Source organism: Mizuhopecten yessoensis, unplaced genomic scaffold (assembly GCF_002113885.1).
Source record: "Mizuhopecten yessoensis strain PY_sf001 unplaced genomic scaffold, ASM211388v2 scaffold641, whole genome shotgun sequence".
Lineage (NCBI taxonomy): Eukaryota > Metazoa > Mollusca > Bivalvia > Pectinida > Pectinidae > Mizuhopecten > Mizuhopecten yessoensis.
Window position 1 is genome coordinate 338,916 of NW_018403648.1, and position 21,283 is coordinate 360,198.

Below are 21,283 nucleotides of genomic sequence, written 5' to 3' on the forward strand. Positions count from 1 at the left end.
CCCGCCCACCCCACCCCAGTTCTTGTTAACTGTTAATCAAATCTGATGAAATTTTGATGTAAAATAAGTAAACTATATTAATATAGGTATTTCGTTGGTAAGTGCTTTATGACCCAGCGTCAAGATAACATGCTCAGGTCAGATGTCGAATTGACCTCCACAAGTTATAAAGCTTGACCTCTGAGTAGATACTTATGTTTCCTCTATTAACGATAAGGTTAATTTGTTAACCGCTGATTGAGCATGAAATTGATGACTCGTTGAAGATAACTTTTACTTAATAAAATGTATCTAAAGCGTAACGGATATCTATTACAGTAATTATGCTAATCATATGTTAAAGGTTCATCAATATAGAGATATTCTTTGACAGATACATGGTAATCATTACAGTACGTTTCCCCGCTGAGAGGCACTGGGACATCACTAAAGTGGTATGGGTAACCGAAGGTTCATATTTAGAAAAAATACAGATTTCTTTATTTTCACTCGTACTGGCAGACTCGTGAAATATATAATGTTCTTCCAAACAAACGAATACCATTTCTGCGATTGTATGTATTTGTACCAAATAAAGCAGTTACTATTAGACCTTATGAAACAATTTGTGTGGCTAATGAAATTAGACTGAAAACAAGATATAGAAAATGTCAGTATTGTAAGGCTAATAAAACAATACTCAGGCCTCCTTTAGAAATCGAGTGCTTTTCTTAATTCGGGACGCTACTAGACGTTTATTCGAAATCAAGTATTTTCTTTCTTAATATGGGGTTGACGTATTGCAAAACTGATTAGAAATGTGAAAGTAATAAAAATATTATTTAAGAGAATGAGTTATTGTAACATTGAACTGTATACCAATTATATAAATTAACAAATCGGTAGACATCTGGACAAAGTTAAGGGAGACAGAATGGGTTTCCGTGATAGTGTTTAGTACGACGATATAATGTATAAGGTTAAAGATATTATATATGGGATAATAATTTGAAATGGTTGTCATCTGACCCAAATGGTTGGAGCCGAGAATTGTCATGAATTGATCTTGCACGCATGTGTTCCGCAAGAGTCGGTATTTGGGCCATTCGTATTGCTATTTATTGTTCATTAATGTTTATATCATTAATGCATAATAAAAATAGTCATGGCCCTAAAACTGATATAAGGTAACTTTCATTTTTAACTCGTGTGAAATCACATGTATGTGTTACCAGTGTGTGAGAGAGTTACATTAATCAAGATACAAGGTGGTAGACTCTGCTGGAGGATTTCTTAGTCCCTGAGGTTTATAGCCACAATGATTGGTTCTGTGTAGCGGCACGGTTCATAATATACACAATTCCAGTACTGTATGATAAAACGTCAGAATAATTCGGACTACCTTTTCATGTACGATGCGCAGGGCCATGGTTGCTCAAAGGTTGGTTAGAGTAAACATGTGGTAAGCAAAATGTTCAGACATGAAAATAACAAAAATCAAAACATCTGATATCATTTCACGGCTATTGAATGGTTCAGACAAATAACATGGATGTGCTTTGAGGATTTATTTCGGTTTGAAAACCGCAACTTCCTCTTGGCAACAATTTGATTTTTTCACTAACCACTAGTTCCAAGTTTATCATCATTTGAGCAACCGAGGACGATCTGACTGGTATTTGAGGTAAACCTAATATTGTGTTACAACTACAACAACTGGCAGTCATTTTGGCGCCACAAAATAACATTAAATTAGTCCTTTTATTAGAAATCATAACATTTTTATATATTTGAAGAGAGGGCTTTTATAGACTTTGCCTGTTAACCAATTCCTGTTGCAAGACCGATATTCAGCCGGAAACTATTGAATATCCTCGATATCTCAGAAATTCATGTATAATAGATATCTGCCGAATCACAAGTGACTTACAGTAACCACAACTACTGATATTAAGAGTGGACAATCATCGTCGTAGGTGTTGGTGTTCTGTTACATGTTTTAAGACAACACAGAAGTACAAAAATGAGTTAAACTTTAATGTATAAAATAAAATAAAACATTTTTTCCATGGCATTCCAACAATTATCAGACGAGATAACAGCGAGCACCCAAAACGTCCTGGCTCACCTTGAATACAAGTAAGAGAATAAAAAATTTCAGATTCTATAATTTCACGAAATGCTTATTTTAGAAAAAGTCAATCCCAAATGTCTTTTAACATAACGTACAAGTACGATGTACTTGCCAGACGAGATTATGTCCTCCGTTACTGGTTCCTGTCTCAGATTCATATGCGAGAATATAACCCTGTATTCTTCTATCCCTCGATCACGAATGCCTGCGCAGCATGTGATGCTCCTCGTGAAAAACGCTAATTTAACGTCCTCCCTCATTCAACACTAAATCACGTTTTTGCTATAAATATTTTTTATGTCATAAAGATCTTGCACTGCCCCATGTTTGTTTAGACGATGATGCCGTAACTATCGTCATCTTCTTCCATATATTCTACTACAGAATCGCGCCACTTGACTTTCTTCGTTGCAACACTCTGTGAAAAGTTCTACACTGCTGAACTGTCGCCCACATCCGTAGCAAATGGTGTTGTAGCTATCGTCGTACGCACACTTGCTGTCCTCGAACTGTCGGTCTATGATGAAGCCGCGCCGGGCAATGATGCGACCGTCCACACACGTGCACGTCAGGTAAAGGGTAACCGTTACCACCGTCAGGAGAGCTGTGTATTTCATCTGCAATTAACAAAAATGGAAACTGATAAGGTGTGTTGTACATACATTTCTTTTTTATCGACATCGTCGTCTTGGACAAAGATATGATGCCGGATATGACCCGTATGTAAAAATAGGACTGAAGCAAATTTATTAGGACCATGATTAGGGGATGAAAGTTCCACAAAACTTGAGCATCCATGGGATTATCTGATATCAAGTTTTTACAAATAACTAATGGCAGTTTGACGTCACGTCAGTGTCATTGTGGCAGAACCTCTGGTGCGTTCCGATAATTGGTCATTACTTAACGTCTGCGACTAACTTGTTTAATTAACATGTACATTTCATGAAAGTGAGATGTCGGTAAATTCAGGGTTACGCTACTGATATTTCCACTGTAATATAAACGATTGGATCAATCCCTACTAGACTCTATACATTATATTTAAAGATATCCGAGTTACACAGTCAGCCAACGACACGATTAACTCAATATCTACCATATACAGCATCCTACGTAATAGATATCAGAGTTACACAGCCAGCCAACGACACGATTAACTCAGTATCTACCATATACAGCATCTTAGCTAATAGATATCAGAGTTACACAGTTAGCAAACGACACGATTAACTCAATATCTGCCATATACAGCATCTTACGTAATAGAAATCAGAGTTACACAGTTAGCCAACGACACGATCGACTCAATATCTACCATATACAGCATCTTACGTTATAGGTATCAGAGTTACACAGTCAGCCAAGGACACGATTAACTCAATATCTACCCTATACAGCATCTTACCTAATAGATATCCGAGTTACACAGTTAGCCAACGACACGATTAACTCCATATCTACCATATACAGCATCTTTCCTAATAGATATCAGAGTTACACGGTCAGCCAACGACACGATTAACTCAGTATCTACCATATACAGCATCTTACTTAATAGATATCAGAGTTACACAGTTAGCAAACGACACGATTAACTCAATATCCACCATATACAGCATCTTACGTTATAGGTATCAGAGTTACACAGTCAGCCAACGACACGATTAACGCAATATCTACCATATACAGCATCTTTCCTAATAGATATCAGAGTTACACGGTCAGCCAACGACACGATTAACTCAGTATCTACCATATACAGCATCTTACCTAATAGAATTGGATCAATCCCTACTAGACTCTATACATTATATTTAAAGATATCCGAGTTACACAGTTAGCCAACGACAGGATTAACTCAATATCTACCATATACATCATCTTACCTAATAGATATCAGAGTCACACAGTTAGCCAACGACACGATCAACTCAATATCTACCATAAACAGCATCTTACGTAATAGATATCAGAGTTACACAGTCAGCCAACGAGACGATTAACTCAATATCTACCATATGCAGCATCTTACCTAATAGATATCAGAGTTACACAGTTAGCCCACGACACGATTAACTCAATATCTGCCATATACAGCATCTTACGTAATAGAAATCAGAGTTACACAGTTAGCCAACGACACGATTAACTCAATATCTACTTATATAATTTAACACAACGAAAATAATAGAATGGTCTAAAATCGTTTTAAGGACACATTTGGAGGTGCATTACCTGTGTACAGTTAGTAAGTTAGATCCCAATATATGTTCTGATAAATTTTCCCGGGAGTAGAGTCACACGGTGTGGTTACAGTCTGGTAAGTTCTCACGACAGTTTCAAAGTGATATAAAAATCCTGAATGAGTTTCTTAATATCGTTGCTTTGCCAACCTTCGACCAATCAAATACTTTGGAGTTTAGGGCAAAGTACCTTATTGGATAACACTCTCAGATGTACGGTTGTAATCTATACGTATCACGAGGTATTTAATCTGTACAGGTGTGTAACTTCATAGTATCTCCTACCTGTGTAGATATTTAACTATGAAGAACGTTCTACCTGTTAAGCCAATACGTACCATATATTTTCTAATTAATTTTAAAGGAGCCGGGAACTGGCCTGACAAGTATCGATTACCAATACAAACCAGTGTTTGTTATATGATATGATATCCCCACAAATCCATTCCTGACCATAAATGTATTTCCCGTCAAAAAGTGAATCCTTAAATGAAAATTTTGTATTAAGAGAAAGTATCAATACTTATATAATTACTCTATTTACTGAGACTGACGATTGTTGTTCCGGATATTTTGATTACTAGTTAACTTCCCTACTTAACATACATGTATATTGTAAAAATGGAGTGGTCGTTTAATTCGACATATTTCCGATGCTCACGAATTGTTGGTCACTATTTCCGGTCATATGATCAATATCTAAAAGCTTGAGGAATGTCCGAAGTTATCGCTGGACAAGGCCGTTGGGGGTAATACTGCAGATAATACTGAGATTAACTCAAAGATAACACTACAACAGGTCTCAGCAGGGGTCTAAAGCGACGGGTCATCTTTTCTGAACCACGAGTGCAGCACATTTATACATTCACCTCGACTTCAGGACATTCCTGCTTCGTTCCTTACCAGAGTGCTTAACTTAAAATGTCTATTACATCGGTGCATTGTCGGACATGCTGCTCCTCAATATCATCTCGCTAACAATTACCAGGTGGAGCGTACTGCCTGCACGTCATGTCACTTTAACCCCCTCAAAATAGAAATATGTGTTAATAGCGAATCCTCTTTCATGGGTAATCTTTATCAAATGACCATCACTGCTACATAAGAATTACGATCATAGCTTATCCCCTTTCATAAGTTGTATTTATCAAATGACCATTACTGTATAATTCAGACCTTTCCATGGAAAGATAAGAAATATTACAACATTCCCCTGATCAGCTTATGTCTATTCACAGATAATCAAATGACCATTGGTTTTGGGTAAGCTGTCAGAGTAAACTTCATGACTCCTGCATTCTTGTGCTAGTTTTGGATTAAGTAAGAATATCTTTTTAAGTAATTACAGAATATTAAGTTGAAGTGTGTGTGTATTAGGGGTTCGTTTTAGAAAGTCACGGTATATAAGGGGTTGTTTATTTGTTTGTATATTCGGGTTTGCTCGTAAATGTGTATATTGTTGCAAAGTGTGTGTATTTATTCAGGGTTGTTCAAAGATCGAGTTTGTATATTTGGGTTTTTTAAAGTAGTGTGTTTTAAAGAGCGCGTGCATTCAAGGTTTGTTGAAGAATGTGAATTTGTTTTCAGTCGAAATCTGACATATTAATTTCATTTGTCAATTCAAATATTGAATATTTTGAATTCAAATATTAAATTTAAAATAAGTGTATTTACAATTTTGCAATACTTGATACGACATGATTAAGCCTGACATTTTGCAAATGTTAGGGAATATGTCTCGCTCATATGTTAAAAAATGTTAAAAACACCTCTTTTTCTCTTCATGTTCTGAAATTACAGCTTCAACCGGAAGTTCGAGCATTTTAAGAAAGCAACATATGGTGTTACAGAAATGGTTTAAAGTTTTACATGTAGAGCGGATCCAATTAAAGCAAAGATCTCATCTTAAATACATACCACGTAAGGAATATAAAAGCACTTGAGATTGACGCGAAGCGCTTTGCTGTTCGTGTGAACTATTTCAAATCGTGTAGTTGTTTTACTCTGGGGGACAATTTGGAACCCCTTTTGCTTGTTATTCAAGACGTTTAAACTGGCAATAAAACGTAAACTTGGTCCAAATATCAAGGTACCGACTAAACGTAATCGATCTACACATACACTTATTGTAAAGGATCTGTTCTGATTATACACTTCAGGATAAATGCCATATTTTTAAGTTATATTTCGTATAATACAGATTTGCTTACAAATATATTCGTGGTTACGTATTTGTTGGTAAGCAGCTGGTCACATATCATCGTGAGTTTAAGAAAAAAACATTTGAATCATTATAATTGCTTTCTTAAATAGAGGGAAGTGCTGGGTTATTGAAACCATCAAAACTTGTAAACCAAATGAGGGAACAAGTGCTCGCGTTCTATGATAACTGTTTTGACAAGCGCCGGAATTAAATAAGGAAGAAAAAACCGATCGGAACCAAAACATTTTTTTTCCGTCAAGCGTAGAAGATATTGTTTTCCGATTACTCTCAAGGTCTGACAAGACAAGAAATAAATGTATATCAGAAACCCCCCACGTATATTTGATGTGACCTTTTCCATGATCATTATAATTGCATTGTGACAGAGAGAACCTAAGGTTTTGCTGATTTTTACTGAACGAAAGAAATCACGATCAGGAAATCAACTTGAATCTTTATAATTCCTTTCTTAAATAGAAGGAAGTGTTGGGTTATTGAAACCATCGAGACCTGTACACCAAATGAGGGAACAAGTGCTAGCGTTCTATGATAACTGTTTTGACAAGCGCCGGAATTAAATAAGGAAAAAGAAGGATTGGGACCAAAACAGTATTTTTCGACAAGCGTAGAAGATATTGTTTTCAGATTACGTTTGACAAGACCAAAAAAAAAAAACTCCATTAGAAAAAACTCGTATATTTGACTTTATTAGACTTCCGGGTCATTGAGTATACTATCTCAAAAATCCACTAACGCTATTTATTATGGTGTACAGAACCTAAGGTATTGCTGATTTTTATTGAAAGAAAAAAAACATGATCAGGAAAATAAATTCAAAACAACATGAAATCTAATGTATATAGTGCTATTGTTCGTGTACATCCGGTTGTTACGGTACTACAGCCACTAATTCCAATTCCAGTTCCTTTTTGATACAGAAAGAGCAAGGAAACGGCGAATAGCTGTAGATAAATGACATCATTTTATTTGAAGACATGTTTAACAGATGTACGTTAAAATGATAGAAACATATTTACTTGAAAATCTGAAATCTCGTAACAACACTTTTAAGTCACGAGATCACACCCGTGAAGCCAACCCATCCTTAATCCCTTATAACATCTTTCCTGGTCAAGGTTGGGACGATGATCCTTTGAGACACCCGTATCACTCATTCGGAACACCTCGGCCAATTGTGTCAAATCGGGGCTAGGTGTTCCGAATGCCGTATCACTAACATGTCCTGGCTATTAGACAGTTGACCTCGGCGTGTGACATCCGTAATATATCTGCAGCTACAGACAGAATACTGATGTAATTGACGTTAGATAGATAGGGCTAATGTTTACCAGACCGTGTCAGTGACGTCACTGTACAGAGGTCAGATAACGAGACCTTGGCTAAACCAAATTAAATTACTTGTTCTCAACGATAATTAATATTTCAGTGTATCGACTATTTTTTATTTTTATTTTAATAAAATCTAAAATAGTTTCTCTCATTGTTTTCAGACCAAACCAGATATAAGTGCCATTTAGTTTTCAGTAAAACAGGAGCTAAGACTATTAAATTCGATCTATAATTCATTGACAGGTTTATTGATTATATGAATATTTGTTGATTGTTTGATAACGGATTTATTCGTTTATTTGCCTATAATTTGATTACTTATTGATTCATAAGTTGATTGGTTGGTTAAAGATTTGTTGAATGGTTGGTTAATTGATTGATTACTATTGTTTGGTTGAGTAATTTTGTTCTTGATTGATTGGTTGATTACGGATTGTTTTTTTAATTAGTTGGTTATTTTGATTGATTGATTGATTGACTGATTTTGTAAATGCCCCATCAACTCTAAAACGACAAAGAATGCCTAGCGTTGATAAGACGAGTAAATATTTGAAAGACACATAAAGGGACATGTAACACAATCAATAGGACGTCCCATTTCCGTTACCCTTTCGATTTTAGCGGTCCAAAATGTTAAGTACACCATAATGATTGGCTGATAGAGAACCTAATCTCATGCTTGTGAAGTATCGGTCTGGGCGATTGTCACGATCACCGAGAGACCGTGATCTACGCTTTCTTCAAAAGATACGAATTTGTCTCATAACACACGATACTGTGTCGATTGTTGCGTATAGTCTTGAGTGTAATTTCAATAATGGTAAAAGGTCCTTTGGGAACGGCCTTGTCAAGGAAGTGCCTCGACTTGATACCAAATAAGGTCACGTTTCTCTTATTGTATTTCCTCGTTTTTCTAATGATTATTATGCTAAACAAGGTGGTTGACTCTGCCGATGGGCTATCGGTCCCCTAGGTAGGTTGTAGTCTTGTATCTTGCACTTCTTCTTGCAGGGTCAACATAATAATAGGTTAAGTGTGAGCCAAACTTTGTATATTGGTAATGTTAGAACTATGGGTTTGTAAGTACCTTTCCATGAAACGTACGATTCGGAATGCTTTGGACCAGGACTTTCATGCTTCTGACCTTTAGTATGACCGTTTGATAAAGTGAAATGTTTATTTGATTGGCTGTCTACATCAAATACTTGATTTATAATAGATATTTCCTTGCTATGTACTTTTTCTAGTGATTATCCTGTGAACTTGACAGCCAACAATGTTCCTGTAATTGTCAGGAAGATGATTCTGGTGTGTAGGGAGTATGGTTATACTTTTAGGGTTACATCAAGACTCAGTAAAACTGTCCCCTCCGATTCTCCTATAATTGTAAATGAGAAAAGGAAATGGATTGAAAGCTCTCAACATCCTTGACCCCCTCCTAACCGTTTCGTTTCAAAATGTATTTCTACACATTTTTGGTGGATGTATAAAAAAATACTTGGAACTGATAAAATAAAATTGTTCTTTCAGCAAAATTCTGTATGCATTTTAAACGTGTTCTCATTACGCTTGCATTACACAATTAGTTGTTGTGCCGGTAGATAGGGGATTGGACTACAGGGTGCTGATATAAAAGTCTTCCAATATTCCATATACAGCAGGGTAGATCCAAACATGCAGATCCACGTGATCTGTCTGACCAGCACGTAGATTAAGACGCCACGCCCATTCACGAATCTGAACAAGGGCATCCGACACCATAGATACATATCGAGCAGCCCATGGCCTTGTGCCTTTACTGACAGGGCTGTAACATCACGAGGTCGTTACGCCCTTCACACTTACCTGTCGGTAATAACTGTCGATTTCTAACGTCTCAATTGTATTTATTTATAATAATTTGGCATTTATAGCAGGGTTTGGTCAACAATTTAAAAGATTATTTTCGACTAGACTGGATTTTACTTGACAGATCACTGATGTTGAAACTTGACAGGGGAACATAAGTTAATGTTTAAAAAGGTTTTTCATAGTAAGTAAATCATTCTAGTAAGAGGTTACAATTGAAGTACTGTTGTTTGGGTATTTTGTCCTCCCTGTCCATGGACGTAAATTCATTACATGTCTTAAATTTCGTCGAGCTTTTGTCCAATGTAAGAAATATAGTTTAACTATGAACAATTTGCATATATCTTGCTCGTGGGAAATTATCTATATGTAGTCTTAATGTGAGCCTAAAGTAGTCATGCACACAACGGACGTCTTACGGAAATATAATTTTCAAAGCGGGTTTTCTTTAGCAAGATACATCCTGTCTGACAATGCATGTTAGTAAACGACCAAGTGCTCTTCATTAAATGTTACACTGTACGCTAACACCCATAACTGCTCTCTCTAATCAACTGTACACGTTGGTTTACCATTAAATGTTACACTGTACGCTAACTCTCATAACTGCTCTCTGTAATCAACTGTACACGTTGGTTTACAATTAAATGTAACACTGTACGCTAACTCCCATAACTGCACTCTCTAATCAACTGTACACGCTGGTTTGCCATTTAATGTTACACTGTACGCTAACTTCCATAACTGCTCTCTCTAATCAGCTGTACACGTTGGTTTACCATCAAATGTTACACTGTACGCTAACTCTCATAACTGCTCTCTGTAATCAACCGTACACGTTGGTTCACAATTAAATGTAACACTGTACGCTAACTCCCATAACTGTTCTCTCTAATCAACTGCACACGTTGGTTTACCATTAAATGTAACACTGTACGCTAACTCCCATAACCGCTCTCTCTAATCAACTGTACGCGTTGGTTTACCATTAAATGTTACATTGTACGCTAACTCCCATAACTGCTCTCGCTAATCAACTGTACACGTTGGTTTGCCATTTAATGGTACACTTTACGCTAACTCCCATAACTGCTCCCTCTAATCAACTGTACACGTTGGTTACCATTAAATGTTACACTGAACGCTAACACCCATAACTGCTCTCTGTAATCAACCGTACACGTTGGTTCACAATTAAATGTAACACTGTACGCTAACTCCCATAACTGTTCTCTCTAATCAACTGTACACGCTGGTTTGCCATTTAATGTTACACTGTACGCAAAGTCCCATAACTGCTCTCTCTAACCAACTGTACACGTTGGTTTACGATTAACTGTTACACTGTACGCTAACTCCCATTACTGCACTCTCTAATCAACTGTACACGCTGGTTTGCCATTTAATGTTACACTGTACGCAAAGTCCCATAACTGCTCTCTCTAATCAACTATACACGTTGGTTTACCATTGAATGTTACACTGTACGCTAACACCCATACCTGCTCTCTCTAATCAACTGTACGCGTTGGTTTACCATTAAATGTAACACTGTACGCTAACACCCATAACTGTTCTCTCTAATCAACTGTACAAGTTGGTTTACCATTAAATGTTACGCTGTACGATAACTCCCATAACTGCTCTCTCTAACCAACTGTACACGTTGGTTTGCCATTTAATGGTACACTTTACGCTAACTCCCATAACTGCTTTCTCTAATCAACTATACACGTTGGTTTACCATTGAATGTTACACTGTACGCTAACACCTATAACTGCTCTCTCTAATCAACTAGACACGTTGGTTTACCATTAAATGTAACACTGTACGCTAACTCCCATTACTGCTCTCTCTAATCAACTGCACACGTTGGTTTGCCATTAAATGTGACACTGTACGCTAACACCCATAACTGCTCTCTCGAATCAACTGTACACGTTGGGTTACAATTAAATGTTACACTGTACGCGAACACCCATAACTGCTCTCTCTAACCAACTGTACACGTTGGTTTACAATTAAATGTTACACTGTACGCTAACACAAATAACTGCTCTCTCTAATCAACTATACACGTTGGTTTACCATTGAATGTTACACTGTACGCTAACACCCATACCTGCTCTCTCTAATCAACTGTCCACGTTGGTTTACCATTAAATGGTACACTGTACGCTAACTCCCATTACTGCTCTCTCTAATCAACTGTTCACGTTGGTTTACCATTAAATGTTATACTGTACGCTAACACCCATAACTGCTCTCTCTAACCAACTGTACACGTTGGTTTACGATTAAATGTTACACTGTACGCGTACACCCATAACTGCTCTCTCTAACCAACTGTACACGTTGGTTTACGATTAACTGTTACACTGTACGCTAACTCCAATAACTGCTCTCTCTAATCAAATGTACACGTTGGTTTACGATTAAATGTTACACTGTACGCTACCTCTCATAACTGCTCTCTGTAATCAACTGTACACGTTGGTTTGCCATTTAATGGTACACTTTACGCTAACTCCCATAACTGCTTTCTCTAATCAACTGTACACGTTGCTTTACCATTAAATGTTACACTCTACGCTAACTCTCATAACTGCTCTCTGTAATCGACTGTACACGTTGGTTTACAATTAAATGTAACTCTGTACGCTAACTCCCATATCTGCTCTCTCTAATCAACTGTACGCGTTGGTTTACCATTAAATGTAACACTGTACGCTAACACCCATACCTGCTCTCTCTAATCAACTGTGCACGTTGGTTTACCATTTAATGTTACACTGTACGCTAACAACCATAACTGCTCTCTGTAATCAACTGTACAAGTTGGTTTACCATTAAATGTTAGACTGTACGCTAACACCCATAACTACTCTCTCTAATCAACTGTACACGCTGGTTTGCCATTTAATGTTACACTGTACGCAAACTCCCATAACTGCTCTCCCTAATCAACTGCACCCGTTGGTTTACCATTAAATGTAACACTGTACGCTAACACCCATAACTGTTCTCTCTAATCAACTGTACAAGTTGGTTTGCCATTTAATGTTACACTGTACGCTAACTCCCATAACTGCTCTCTCTAATTAACTGTACACGTTGGTTTACCATTTAATGTTACACTGTACGCAAACTCCCATAACTGCTCTCTCTAATAATTTTGTTAAAATGCATCGATGTCTTTGTACCTGTGCGGGAAAACACTTACTTTATGCCACAGCATTATCGTACCACCATTGTTGACATTGTCTTGGTTTGTTCTTATGGATCGGTATCTAATACAGAGAAGACATCTATTGAGTATTTCTGTTGCCAATTACAGTATGGTTAATAGGCATATACCATGCCAGTGAATTAACATCGATATGTGAGATGACTAAGAAAACACAAAGTGAACAACATTATTTTTCATTTGATAACTTTCCGTTTTGTTTTTCTTTTGAAAACTATTGATTGTATCAATTTGTCATTCGAGTTATTTTCTCATTTTTATCGTGACTGTTGTGTACATATGAAAATATTGATCTGGTAGTGACGCGGTTGATATTCCAAAATGAAACCACTATTATTTACTTAACGGACAAGACAGGTTAGATGTGCATCCATGGGAGGCGGAATACATCAGCATTAACAGTTTCCTTAATATGTTTTTGTATTTTTCTGTACCTGGTGTTTCGTATGTGGTTTTTAAAATGTGTTTTTACAGGATTAAATGTAATATTCTATTATCGCTGAACCGTGAAGTTGCAATGCCTTGAAGTAATATCAAAAGTTGTGCGGCGCCATATTGAAAGATTATCTTTATCTGCGAAAGTTACTTCACCGCGTATACACTAATTTATACGCAGTCTGAATTTACTCAAGAAGGGAAAGATGTAAATATTAAACTGATACATGGCAAGCGTGTCAAGTTGAATGAATTAAAACAGGTCATAACGCAAGGAAATGTGAGAAAAAGATGCATTGTTTTGAAATGGGTACTGCAGGTCGAATTTGAATTCTTCCCAGATGGCTAACGGGAACATTCTCTGAATGTGGTGTAGCATACGTCAGGTAAACACCATGCTATTTGTAAGAATTCCGAATGAAATGGTGTAGGAAGTAGAGATGACTACTATCTTAGGTATGTTGCCAAGTCGTAATGTGTAGGTGTGTGTGTAGGTTTAAGCAAATGTATCCACGATACCTTATATTCTTTTCATGATCATACCGCATCCGCAACAATGAGATTCTAAACTTTTTTTTATATCTAATGGATTCAACGACTGCGATAATGCAGGTTCCCCCAACAAATTACCGACTTAATATCAGTAAATCAGGTTTTAATACCAAAACTATCGAGAGATTGTCTGATTTATATTCACTAGGGTATTTAGACTATGGAAGTCTTATACAAGTCTCACGATTTCAATTTGTAAAATCAGATCATAATTTGTGATAATTGCTCTCGGTGACATCGCATTCCCTTGCGTGTCTGTCTTATTGAATTGCAGCTCAAGTAACACATGTGTCTCTGTAAACCAAAATCCAACTTCTGTATGAAGGATCTCCTGGGTTTTCCCGTTTTTTCTCACCTTGAATGCCTACGTCATATTTACGATAGAACATTTGTTTCCGATGTTAAGGATAAACGTCATTCGTGTTTTGCTTTTAGATTATGTTTCATTCATTTGAAAAGCCACTTTTTGGATGATGTAGTATTGACTTTTTCTTTAGAATTATCAAATTCCTTTTATATGAATATGTCATTTCATTTTAACAAATTTTATTGACAAAGTTGATACAAGTCAATTAGATGGAATAATAGACAAAGCCTATATAAATTCTCTCCAGTGTCGGCTAAAGTAACGGATTCTGTTATTTTGGATTTGATTTAATTAATAAATACATCAATGTTGAAGTTAAAATTATAAACACAAAAGTTAAAGGGATGTAACTCATAATTAACATAACTGAAATACAAATACATTCATACTTCTCACATCACACACAAAACACTTCCACAGCTATTATTTATTTTTATAACATTTTACAATGTATATAAGCTATATAGCTATCAAATCACACAGATATTGGCAGACATTGATCAAAAGTCCATGTGCAAATATGTAATTTTATATGCAAACAGATAGCTAGTCTATATGTAATTCAATGTCTAAGATGGAAATTGTAAAACAAGACAGATTGATGAATAAATCTTACAACAAACAAACATGCTCAACTGAAAACTCTTACGTCCGTAGAAAATTACCATTTATAGAACAGAAGGTAAGGCTGAAAAAGGATCTTTTCCAGAAATTTTACTTCTATGTGGAGTATAATGGAAATAGGAATAGAAAAGTATAAAAGTATAAAGTCATGGCTGGTTAGATCATATAGAGATTAAAACGCCTGGATTTACCATTACATTACTGTACATCATTAAGTAACTGTCTGTTTGTTAGTCCATCACAATCAGGACAGCCTTGTAGAAAAATGTTTGTATCAATATGGTTATGATTTCCATATTTATCAACAGAAGTAAATAAAGTAAGTCTGAGATCATTTTACAATGGACATTCAAGAAAATAATGGAAAACTGTTTCATATTCAAATGAGAAGGCATAAGAGGGACAGTCAGTTAAATGGTCATTGAATAAATCAAAATTTAAATTGTTACATAAACTCGTATCCCCATACAACATCCAAATTGTATTTAACTCGTTTCCCCCTACAATTTGGATGTTGTATTTAACTCGTTTCCCCCTACAATTTGGATGTTGTATTTAACTCGTTTCCCCCTACAATTTGGATGTTGTATTTAACTCGTTTCCCCCTACAATTTGGATGTTGTATTTAACTCGTTTCCCCCTACAATTTGGATGTTGTATTTAACTCGTTTCCCCCTACAATTTGGATGTTGTATTTAACTCGTTTCCCCCTACAATTTGGATGCTGTATTTAACTCGTTTCCCCCTACAATTTGGATGTTGTATTTANTGTATTTAACTTGTTCCCCCTACAATTTGGATGTTGTATTTAACTCGTTTCCCCCTACAATTTGGATGTTGTATTTAACTCGTTTCCCCCTACAATTTGATTGTTGTATTTAACTCGTTTCCCCCTACAATTTGGATGTTGTATTTAACTCGTTTCCCCCTACAATTTGATTGTTGTATTTAACTCGTTTCCCCCTACAATCTGGATGTTGTATTTAACTCGTTTCCCCCTACAATGTGGATGTTGTATTTAACTCGTTTCCCCCTTCAATTTGGATGTTGTATTTAACTCGTTTCCCCCTACAATTTAGATGTTGTATTTAACTCGTTCCCCCTACAAGTTGGATGTTGTATTTAACTCGTTTCCCCCTACAATTTGGATGTTGTATTAACTCGTTTCCCCCTACAATTTGGATGTTGTATTTAACCCGTTTCCCCCTACAATTTGGATGCTGTATTTAACTCGTTTCCCCCTACAATTTGAATGCTGTATTTAACTCATTTCCCCCTACAATTTGGATGTGTATTTAACTCGTTTCTCCCTACAATTTGGATGTTGTATTTAACTCGTTTCCCCCTACAATTTGGATGTTGTATTTAACTCGTTTCCCCCTACAATTTGGATGCTGTATTTAACTCGTTTCCCCCTACATTTTGGTCATCGCTATAGTTCAATAGCAACTATTGGCGGAGCGTGAACGTTAAAGATAACGGTCATGACTGGAATGGGTGCTCGTTCTGCTCGGACAGTATCACAGAAACTGACCACCACATCAAAAGGCTACATCAGTTATTCTATTTTCTAGATCATCAGAAGTTGTAATGCCATGGTTTTTTCTATGATGGTTGTTTTGAGATTCCCAAACAGGGATAATCCGTATTTGACGGTTTATTATTTCTACACATAATGTATGGCTTATTGGGTAATCTGTTATCATGTTAGAATCTTCCGGATCGGTCATACTGTTTCTTGACCCAGCATACTGTCTCTCGACACGTCACACTGTCTCCCGACCCGTCACATTATGATTTAGTCCGTCAATCTGTTGTCAAACTTGTCTTGCGATCTGTCATCTTCCCCGATCTGCCATATTCCTCCTGACCTGTCATGCGATGTTACTGCCCATCATACTGTTTCCAAACCGCCATGCTATCCATTAATATGTCATGCTGTCTCCCGCCCGTCATACTTTCCATTACCCGGCATGCTGTCCCCTAACCCGTCATACTTTCCATTACCAGGCATGCTGTCTCCCGACCCGTCATACTTTCCATTACCCGGCATGCTGTCCCCCGACCCGTCATACTTTCCATTACACGGCATGCTGTCTCCCGACCCGTCACAATTTCCATTACCCGGCATGCTGTCTCCCGCCCCGTCATACTTTCCATTACCCGGCATGCTGTCTCCCGACCCGTCACAATTTCCATTACCCGGCAAGCTGTCTCCCGACCCGTCATACTTTCCATTATCCGGCATGCTGTCCCCCGAACCACAATACTTTCCATTACACTAGTCAAACGATATAGATATACCATTCACATCATAGGCATGTACTAGTCACACGATATAGATATACCAGTCACATCATATGTATATACTAGTCACACGATATATATATACCAGTCACATCATATGTATATTCTAGTCACACGATATAGATATACAAGTCACATCATAGGTATACACTAGTCACACGATATAGATATACCAGTCACATCATAGGTATGTACTAGTCACACGATACAGATATACCAGTCACATCATAGGTATAGACTGGTCACACGATACAGATATACCAGTCACATCATAGGTATGAACTAGTCACACGATAAAGATATACCAGTCACATCATAGGCATATACTAGTCACACGATACAGATATTCCAGTCACATCATAGGTATATACTAGTCACACGATATAGATATACCAGTCACATCATAGGTATAAACTCGTCACAGGATATAGATATGCCAGTCACATCATAGGTATGTACTAGTCACACGATATAGATATACCAATCACATCATAGGTATATACTTGTCACACGATATAGATATACCAGTCACATCATAGGCATATACTAGTCACACGATATATATATACCAGTCACATCATAAGTATAAACTCGTAACAGGATATAGATATACCAGTCACATCATAGGTATGTACTAGTCACACGATAAAGATATACCAGTCACATCATAGGCATATACTAGTCACACGATATATATATATCAGTCACATCATAGGTATGTACTAGTCACACGCTATAGATATACCAATCACATCATAGGTATATACTAGTCACACGATATATATATATACCAGTCACAGCATAGGTATATACTAGTCACACGATATATATATATACCAGTCACATCATAGGTATATACTCGTCACAGGATATATATATCAGTCACATCATAGGTATGTACTTGTCACATGATATATATATAACAGTCACATCATAGGTATATACTAGTCACACGATATAGATATACCAGTCACATCATATGCATATACTAGTCACACGATATATATATACCAGTCAGATTATATTTATGCACTAGTCACACGATATATATATACCAGTCACATCATATGTATATACTAGTCACACGATATATATATACCAGTCACATCATAGGTATATACTCGTCACAGGATATATATATCAGTCACATCATACGTATGTACTTGTCACACGATATATTTATACCAGTCACATCATATGTATATACTAGTCCCACGATATATTCATACCAGTCACATCATATGTATATACTAGTCACACGATATATATATACCAGTCACATCATAGGTATACACTAGTCACACGATATATATATATCAGTCACATCATAGGTATATACTAGTCACACGATATATATATATACCAGTCACATCATAGGTATACACTAGTCACACGATATATATATATCAGTCACATCATATGTATCCACTAGTCACACGATATATATATATATATACTGTATCAGTCACATCATAGGTATGTACTCTTCATACGATATATATATATCAGTCACATCATAGGTACATACTAGTCACACGATATATATATACCAGTCACATCATATGTATATTCTAGTCACACGATATATAAATACCAGTCACATCATAGGTTTATACTAGTCACACGATATAGATATACCAGTCACATCATAGGTATAAACTCGTCACAGGATATATATATACCAGTCACATCATAGGTATATACTAGTCACACGATATATATATATACCAGTCACATCATAGGTATACACTAGTCACACGATAGATATATACCAGTCACATCATAGGTTATACCAGTGACAAGATATATATATACTAGTCACATCATAGGTATATACTAGTCACACGATATATATATATCAGTCACATCATATGTATGCACTAGTCACACGATATATATATATACCAGTCACCTTATAGCTATATACTAGTCACACGATATATATATACTAGTCACATAATATGTATGTACTAGTCACACGATATAGATATACCAGTCGCATCATAGGTATATACTAGTCACACGATATATATATACTAGTCACATCATATGTATGTACTAGTCACACGATATAGATATACCAGTCACATCATAGGCATATACTAGTCACACGATATATATATAACAGTCACATCATATGCATATACTAGTCACACGATATATATATATATCAGTCACATCATAGGTATATACTAGACACACGATATATATATATCAGTCACATCATATGTATGCACTAGTCACACGATATATATATATATATCAGTCACATCATATGTATATACTAGTCTCACGATATATATATAAAGCAGTCACATCATATGTATGTACTTGTCACATGATATATATATACCAGTCACATCATATGTATATTCTAGTAACACGATATATAAATACCAGTCACATCAAAGGATTATACTAGTCACACGATATATATATATACCAGATACATCATATGTATATTCTAGTAACACGATATATAAATACCAGTCACATCAAAGGTTTATACTAGTCACACGATATATATATATACCAGTCACCTCATAGCTATATACTAGTCACACGATATATATATACTAGTCACATCATATGTATGTACTAGTCACACGATATATGTATATATACACCAGTCACATTATAGGTATATACTAGTCACACGATATATATATATCAGTCACATCATAGGTATGTACTTGTCACATGATATATATATACCAGTCACATCATAGGTATGCACTAGTCACACGATATATATATACCAGGCACATCATAGGTATGTACTAGTCACATCATATGTATTTTCTTGTCACACGATATATATATACCGGTCACATCATAGGTATGTACTTTTCATACGATATATATATACCAGTCACATCAAAGGTATGTACTAGTCACATGATATAGATATACCAGTCACATTATATGTATGTACTTGTCACACGATATATATATATACCAGTCACATCATAGGTATATTCTAGTCACACGATATATATATACCAGTCACATCATAGGTATATACTCGTCACAGAATATAAATATACCAGTCACATCATAGGTTTATGCTAGTCACACGATATATATATACCAGTCACATCATAGGTATGTACTTGTCACAGGATAAATATATACCAGTCACATCATAGGAATATACTGGTTACACGATATATATATCAGTCACATCATAGGTATATACTAGTCACACGATATATATATACCAGTCACATCATAGGTATGTACTAGTCACACGATATAAATATCAGTCACCTCATAGGTATGTACTTGTCACACGATATATTTATACCAGTCACATTATATGTATATACTAGTCTCACGATATATATATATACCAGTCACATCATATGTATACTCTAGTCACACTATATATATATACCAGTCACATCATAGGTATGCACTAGTCACACGATATATATAAACCAGTCACATCATAGGTATACACTAGTCACACGATATATATATCAGTCACATCATAGGTATGTACTTATCACACGATATATTTATACCAGTCACATTATATGTATATACTAGTCTCACGATATATATATACCAGTCACATCATAGGTTTATACTAGTCTCACGATATATATATATACCAGTCACATCATATGTATACTCTAGTCACACTATATATATATACCAGTCACATCATAGGTATATTCTAGTCACACGATATATATATACCAGTCGCATCATAGGTATATACTAGCTACACGAAATATATATATCCCAGCCACATTATAGGTATATACTAGTCACAGGATATAGATATACCAGTCACATCATAGGTTTATACTAGTCTCACGATATATATATATCAGTCACATCATATGTATGCACTAGTCACACGATATATATATATATACTGTATCAGTCACATCATAGGAATGTACTCTTCATACGATATATATATACCAGTCACATCATAGGGATGTACTAGTCACACGATATAAATATCAGTCTTTTTTT

At 35.9% G+C, this 21,283-nt stretch overlaps 1 protein-coding gene across 1 annotated transcript in view; it reads right to left on the bottom strand.

Moving 5' to 3' along the window:
- Nucleotides 1–2,002: 2,002 nt before the first annotated feature.
- LOC110451316 overlaps nt 2,003–21,283 on the bottom strand; it is a 27,280-nt gene continuing 7,999 nt past the window's right edge. Inside the window, exon 2 of the mRNA XM_021499249.1 lies at nt 2,003–2,730. Coding sequence (XP_021354924.1) covers nt 2,470–2,730 — 261 coding nt within the window. The 3' untranslated portion in view covers nt 2,003–2,469. The remainder of the gene's footprint in view (nt 2,731–21,283) is intronic.